The following is a 7500-nucleotide window of genomic DNA, read 5'->3' as shown; positions in this document are numbered from 1 at the left end:
AAGGCACCCTTACAACCCCAACCTTCCAACCCTTACTTTGAACACACACCTTGCTCTGACGTGAGGTTTGAGGCAGAGAGGGTATGAGAGGGGTGTGTGTGTGGAGGTGTGTGTGTGTGTGTGTGTGGAGGGGTGAGGTTTGAGGCAGCATCAGCTCTGCTAACGTCTGTTCAAAGCTTGACGGCAGGAGAATGTCACTCGTTAGATGACGCAAAGCATTGCAAGATCAAAACCACATCAAAATAGCACAACATACTAGAGGACCACAAGCATCACAGCTGGGTGTGTTTGTTCTCCTCTTCAGACTGTCCCTGATCAGACTGTGTGTGTGTGTGTGTGTGTGTGTGTGTGTGTGTGTGTGTGTGTGTGTGTGTGTGTGTGTCTGTGCACGTGCACATGTGTGTGTATGTGTGTGTGTGTGTGTGTGTGTGTGTGTGTGTGTGTGTGTGTGTGTGTGTGTGCGCAGGCATGTGTGTGTGTGTGTGTGTGTGTGTGTGTGTGTGTCACATGAGCAGCGGAACAGCACCTGATGGTGGTGTGTTGAGGTGTGACATGTGTCAGACAGAGCTATGTGCAGACAAACCCTGTCTGTCTGTGTGGAGTAATTAAACCACCTAACTGAAGACAGGCGAGGGGGTGCCATGCTGTGTCTTACCTGAATAGAGCTACGTGTCACTAGCTATCACAACTGTCAGATTTATAGGCCGTACTGTACCCCAATCCTTGTGTTTTTGTGTCTGTGTGTGTGTGTATGTGTGTGTGTGTGTGTGTGTCTGTAGGCTATGTGGGGATGTGTGCATGTGTGTTGTGTGGTTGTGTATTTGTGTCTGAGTGTGTGTTTGTGTGTCAGGTTTGTGTCTAGCCTGTAGTGTCAGCTTGTGGAACTAACCTCAGAGATAGAGCAAACTGAGTGTGTCACCATTCACAGCTAACATTCACAGCTAAGTGAACACAGTCATGCCTTCCATGTGCTCTGTGTGCCTCATGTGGTTCCGATAGGTGCCGTGTGCTCCGTGTGCCTCGTGGTTCCGATGGGTGCCCTGTGTTCTGTGTGTGTGCCTCATGTGGTTCCCATACGTTTGTGTTCCGTGTGCTCCGTGTACCTCATCTGCCTCATGTGGTTCCGATAGGTGCCGTGTGCTCCGTGTGCCTCATGTGGTTCCGATGGGTGCCCTGTGTTCCGTGTGCCTCATGTGGTTCTGATGGGTGCCCTGTGTTCTGTGTGCCTCATGTGGTTCCGATAGGTGTGTGTTCCGTGTGTTCCGTGTACCTCATCTGCCTCATGTGGTTCTGATGGGTGCCGTGTGCCTCTTGCGCTTCATGCGGTTCCAATAAGTTTGTGTTCCGTGTGCCTTATCTGCCTCATGCGGTTCCGATGGGTGTGTGTTCCGTGTGCTCTGTGTGCCTCATCTGCCTCATGCGGTTCCAATGGGTGCCCTGTGCCTCGTGTGCCTCATGCGGTTCCGATAGGTGTGTGTTCCGTGTGCTCTGTGTGCCTCATCTGCCTCATGCGGTTCTGTTGGGTGCCAGGGGAAGATTGTGTTTCTGCGCCACAGAATGACTCAAAGATACCCAGACTTCCCAATGGGTCAGAGTGGCGCTAAGTGTGTGGATGGTTGAGGTAGAATAAGTGCTTACTAGAATAAACTGTGATTTTTCACGTGTGACATGTGTGTGTGTGTGAGAGAGAGAGTGAGAGACTCAGTGTGTGTTTCTGCTTAAGGGAGTGTGAAGAATATGTTAAGTTGTGGGTGTGAGGCGATGATTTTCAGTGCTGATTATTATGGGATAGGATAGGAGGTAGCTGATCAATACAGGGATGGGGATCCAACTCCATGCCAACTCCAGCATTTGCCTACTCTTTCCACCCCCCTCTCCTCCCCCTCTCTCTCCATCTCTCCCTCTCTGTTTCTCCATCTTTCCCCCCTCACTCTCCCCTCCCCTCTTTCTCCCCTCTCCCTCTCTCTCTCCTTTCTCTCTCTCTATATCTCCCTCTTTCTCCTCTCCCTCTCTCTTTCCATCTCTCCCCTCTCCCCCTCTCTCTCTCTCCTCCATCTCCTCCCTATCAGTCTCTTTTTATTTCTTCTCTATGTCCACTGTAATCATCTGCCCATTCCCCTGATATCAGACACCTCTCTCTTTCTTTTCACTTCTTCCCATCTCTTCCTCTCCCTTTTCCATTCTATCTTCTTCCTCCTTTCACTAATTTTATCTAGACTCTCTCTCTTTATCTCTCCCCCTCTCTCTCTCTCCTTTTCAGTTCAAAGTGGTTTATTGGTAAGAGCATCTAAAGGAAAGGTTGATAGAGGTGTGGAACAGTCATATAGACACACTTTGAAAATACAAAAACACAGCATCTCTCTCTCTCTCTCTCTCTCTCTCTCTCTCTCTCTCTCTCTCTCTCTCTCTCTCTCTCTCTCTCTTTCTCTCTCTCTCTCTCTCCTTCCCCAGTTCTCTCTATCTCTTCTTCATCTCCTCTACCCCTTCTCCTCTGCCTTCATCTCCCCACTCTCCATCACATCACAGACCCACTCTCTTCTCCTCTTCTTCTCCTTCCTCCTCCTCCTCCTCCTCTCACTCTCCATTCCTCTCCCCTCTCTCTCCATTCCTCTCCTCTCCTCTCCTTTCCTCTCTAACTCTCTCCTGCATTAGCATGCAGTAGCCATGCCGGCTCTAGTATCCCTGCAGTAATTGGAAAGCCGTCACCGAGCCCAATGTTTGGAGAGAGGGAGTGTGTGTCTGTGAGTGTGTGTGTGTGTGTATGAGAGAGAGAGAGGGAGAGAGAGAATGGACTGAACAAGAAAGCTGAGCAAAGTGAGAATAGCTATAGGAGAAAGAGAAGGAGAGAGTGAGAGAGGGAAAGGGAAATCAGAGAGAGAGAGAGAGAGAGAGAGAGAGACAGGAGGGGAGGGGTGGCTGGGGGTGTTTTCTGATTGATCTACCAGTGAAGGAGGAACTCACCCCTCTGAATCACCACAGGAAAAAGAAACATGAACTGAGCTTTTAAACTACAATGCTGCAACACAATCACATTCTCCCTTTCCCTCCCTTTCCCCTCCTTCTCTCTCTCTCTCTCTATCCTCCTCTCACCCACCCTCTCTCCCTCTCTCTCCCTCTCTCTCCCTGTCTCTCTCTCCCTCTCTCTCTCTCTCTCTCATATCCAAGTACAGACTCATGTATACATGCACATAGATAGGAAGCATGTTTACCGTCCAGCATCATTTCCGTCCAGCGTCTGTGGTCTGTGTGAGTGTGTGTCTGTGGTGTCTGTATGTATGTGTGTGTGTGTGTGTGTGTGTGTGTGTGTGTGTGTGTGTGTGTGTGTGTGTGTGTGTGTGTGTCTGTGCATGTCTGTGTACGTGTGCGCGCAAGCACACGCACTGATCGAGAGGACAGGGAGAAGGAGCATCCGATGGCTGAATGGTGTGCAGCTGTGTATGCGTGTGTGTGTGTGTGTGTGTGTGTGTGTGTGTGTGATGAATGGGAGAGCAGAGAAGCTGCAGCCTCTGAGATGAATGAGACAGACGTGAAGCAGCAGCTAGTCAGCCTGCAGCGGCATTAACATTCAACACACTGGAAGAGAAACAGAGAGAGAGAGAGAGAGAGAGAGAGAGAGGGAGAGAGAGAGAGAGAGAGGGAGAGACAGAGGAAAGGATGGAGAGTAGGGGACCAGAGAAGATAGAGGGGGAAAAGGAAGACAGGATTGAGAGAGAGAAAGCAAGCAAGAGCCAGAGAGAGAGAGAAGGAGGGAGGGAGGGAGGAGGGAGCGGAATTGAGGAGCCAGTGGGAGGAGCCGAGCCGGTGTGTGTGTCCCTGTGTGTGTGTGTGCGTGCGTGTGTGTGTGTGTGTGTGTGTGTGTGTTGTTGCGTTCGGTATGAAGAGGTGTGTCCGGGAGGCGACGCGCTCCTCCTGCCAGCACATACCTTCTGCACACTGCACACACACACACGCACACGCAGGCACACACACTCACACACCAACCCCTGCCAGCTGCAGGGTTGTCGTCGGCAACGGTTGGCGCGATTGATAGAATGTGCAGCTTTGGGCTGGAGAGGGCGAGCCGAGAGAGCAGAGAGGGAGAGCCGCCGCACAGTCGGAGTCGTGCGCGTGTGTGTGTGTGTGTGTGTGTGGGTGCGCACGTGTGTGTGTTTGTGACGGAGGGGGAAAGCCAGAGAGCGAGCCGCGGGCGGATGAGAGGACGGGACGCCAGCCGCCAGCAGCGCTCCACCCGGCAACTCCGCCGCTAAGCGGCACACGGCACGGGCCAAAGGGGGGAGGGAGGGGGGGGGAACAGGGGGTGTGAGGGAGTGCGTGTGTGTGTGTGTGTGTGTGTGTGTGTCTGTGTGTGTTTGTGTTACAAGAAAGTGTTAGCGTGTGTGTGTGAATGTGAGTGTAAGTGTGCGCCGAAAGCAAGAGCGAGGGAGGACCAGGCAACAAGGCAAAGGAGGAGGGAGAGAAAGCGAGGGAGAGAAGAAGGGAGGGAGGGAGAGAAAGGTTAAGAAGAAGTGACCTAACTGTCCACGAGGGTCCTGCCAGGTCGTCAAGAGTAACTTGCGTGCAGGCGGGCGTGCACATGTGTGTGTGTGACGCGCCAGCGCATGTGTGAGAGCGTACTCACGCATACACACGCTCGCTGGCTGGCCGGACGGCCGGCTCTTGGACACAGAACAACCCGCCGGCGGAGAGACCATGTCGGTGACCACCGGCTTCAGCTGCCAGCTGCCCGGGATCACCACGGTAACCTATGTTTTTGTTTACAGCCCCGGGTCGGTCCAGAGGGAGCCCAGCCCACCGCCCCCGACCCCCGCCGCCCCCTCGGCCGCCCGCGGCCCCAAACGGAAACTTTACAGTGCCGTCCCAGGCCGCACCTTCATCGTGGTCAAGCCGTACGCACCGCAGGGGGAGGGCGAGATACAGCTGAACCGTGGCGAGAGAGTCAAAGGTAAGACCGGCCCCTGTACGCCTCTCACACGCTCACCACCCAGACAGCTGTCCGTCACACCCCAGCAGCCCTGTGATTGGACAGTCTGCTGGGACAGGGGGCTGCCAGTCCCGCACCAGAGAGGATGTATGTGTGTGTGTGTGTGTCTGTGTGTGAGTCCAGGGCTTTAAGATAGTCATGCAATCAGGACAAGAGCAGTTTCTCTCATACCCCCTCTGTCACTGCACTGAGGCTGACTGCAGGTGTGTGTGTGTGTGTGTGTGTGTGTGAGTGTGTGTGTGTCATGGTTCATGTCAGGAATGGAGGTTCATGTCAGGAATGGTGCTCATCCTGAGTGTCTCACACAGTTGTAGATGGTAAGATTGTGTTGTTATGCTTGGACAGCTTTTGATTATTGGTCTGTGTTGTTAATTTGAACAGCATGTTATAGGGTGTTTTGAAGTGTGTGGTATGAAGTAAGTATTCTGTTATGCTTGTTGTGTGTTGAGGTATTGATGTGTGTGTAGTATGAAATATTATTTAGTGTTCTGTAGTGTTAAGTGCCTGTTGTATTTTGAGGTATTGATGTGTCAGGTTTTCATTTCTGGGACCGTGTAGATCTAGAGAGAGATTAGCCATTATGAATTATTATTAATATCCTAACACTCATACTACTGTAAAGTAAACACAGAATTATTGCTTGGCTTTGTGTGCTACAGTAGTTAATTAATACTACTCATGTGTCATCTCCTATTTGCTGTCGTTTTATTATTCTATGTTTAATAGTGTCCTGGTATGACTGCACAAGCAGAGTCTTGTCATTGTTCTATAATTACTGAGCTTGGTGACGTAGGGCAGTGTTATGACACTGAGCTATGTCTAATGTATTATAACTGAGCTGTGCGGCTTGGTTTAATATGTGAGCTCTGCTACGCTAGGCTAGTGCAAATGAATTAGCGGCTGAACAATGTTGGCTAATTTGTCATGTGGAGTAAGGACTGGGCTGCATGGTAATGGAGTCTCCTGGATCTCTGTGTTACAGTTAGATAGGAGACTGTAGAGAGGAGTGTGTGAACCCTAGAAGCACTCATTATCTCTATAGATGACTGGGCCCCGGAGCTAGTATCTCATATGCAGATACTCTGGAGTTACCCGATGTGTAGACCAATGCTCTCTGATGTAGTGGTGTGTTTAAGTCCATAGTCGTTGGGGATTATTCAAAGTAATTTATGTGGATTCCTTTGGTGGGAATGATTCAGTTGCATATTCATGCATTTAATGGACGCGTCAGCAAGTGTGAGCTGCCTAGGAATCAATCCTATGACCCTGGCAGCCTGCTCTACGAGAGTAGCCCATAGCAGTGCATAGAGAAGAGGAGAGCTGCAGTCAGCATCAGAGAGGTGCCTTTAGCATCAGAGAGAGGCTTTGTGACCCTGGCAGCCTGTTCTACGAGATTAGCCCATAGCAGAGTGCATCGAGAAGAGGAGAGATGGAAACTGAGTGGTGTGTCAGCATCAAAAAGGTGCCTTTAGCATCAGTGCAGTTTGTTAGCATCAAAAAGGTGCCTTTAACATCACAGCAGTTCGTTAGCATCAAAAAGGTGCCTTTAGCACCAAAGCAGTTTGTAGCATCAGAGAGCTGCTTGTAAAATCAGAGCATCAGATTAGCACCAGAGAAATGCATTAGCATCAAAACAGCATGTTAGTGTCAGAGTTGTGTGTTTGCCTTAGAGTAGTTATGTCCGTGGTTCACAGTGTCTTTGCATTGTGCCTTTAGAATCAGGGCAGCTTTTTAGCATTGGAACAGCGTTTTAGCATCAGAGCACTGTGTTAGCATCAGAGGGGTGTTCTGACACTTGAGCATATTAGTACCAGAATGGTGAGTTACCATCAGAATCAGGTGTTGTGGCATCAGAGGGGCAGCACGTTGACATCAGGGTAGCCTTCTCGGCCGTCCCTGAGCTAAAACGCGTGCTTCAGCTGTCTCCCTCAGTCCCCCATGAGGAGTTAGTGCTCTTGGCAGTACTCAGGCCAGACACCCCGGCTCAGTCACTGCCCACGACGCCTGATATACAGCAGGGAGGCTCTCATCAGGACCAGCCAGCCATAGGCAGTATATCAAACATCCCGGTCACACCACGCTTGACCATGTGGAGAGATCAGGGAGGCACAGCCCGTGTGGGACACGCCAGAGAGTGCCCTTGAGCAAGTCTCTTGGTCAGGGTTAGATGCTCCAAGACTTGCTTGGGAATGAGTGCACGTCTCCACTTTAATTCTGACCCGACAATGTCACGGCTGTTTCCCCCCGTAAAATGACAATATTTTTTGATAGATTGCATCCGGGAGGGGAGAAATGGCGCAAAAATTTCAATCTGATTTATATGCAACCTTTAGGACATACATCCCCAACGCCACATTGGGAGGAATATCAATTAACTCCCCATGGTTATTCATAGAGTCTGATGCATAGTCATGGCCTTACATAACGGAGAACAGTGCCCGTCTGTGACGTGATCCCCACCCCCACCTCTCCGCATCCCTCAACTCCCACCTGCGATTCTGCCCCCACACTCCCCAGGT

At 50.9% G+C, this 7500-nt stretch overlaps 1 protein-coding gene across 8 annotated transcripts in view; it reads left to right on the top strand.

Annotated features, from left to right (window-relative positions):
* The window catches only part of shank3a (SH3 and multiple ankyrin repeat domains 3a), a 217117-nt gene that overhangs the window by 117607 nt on the left and 92010 nt on the right, over positions 1 to 7500 (top strand). For all 8 annotated transcript variants that reach the window (XM_042109815.1, XM_042109811.1, XM_042109809.1 and 5 more), the window contains exon 11: positions 4761 to 4942. In XM_042109815.1, coding sequence (XP_041965749.1) covers positions 4761 to 4942 — 182 coding nt within the window. The remainder of the gene's footprint in view (positions 1 to 4760; positions 4943 to 7500) is intronic.

Source organism: Alosa sapidissima, chromosome 11, assembly GCF_018492685.1.
Source record: "Alosa sapidissima isolate fAloSap1 chromosome 11, fAloSap1.pri, whole genome shotgun sequence".
NCBI classification, from domain to species: domain Eukaryota; kingdom Metazoa; phylum Chordata; class Actinopteri; order Clupeiformes; family Clupeidae; genus Alosa; species Alosa sapidissima.
This window is presented reverse-complemented; position numbering and strand designations above follow the sequence as displayed.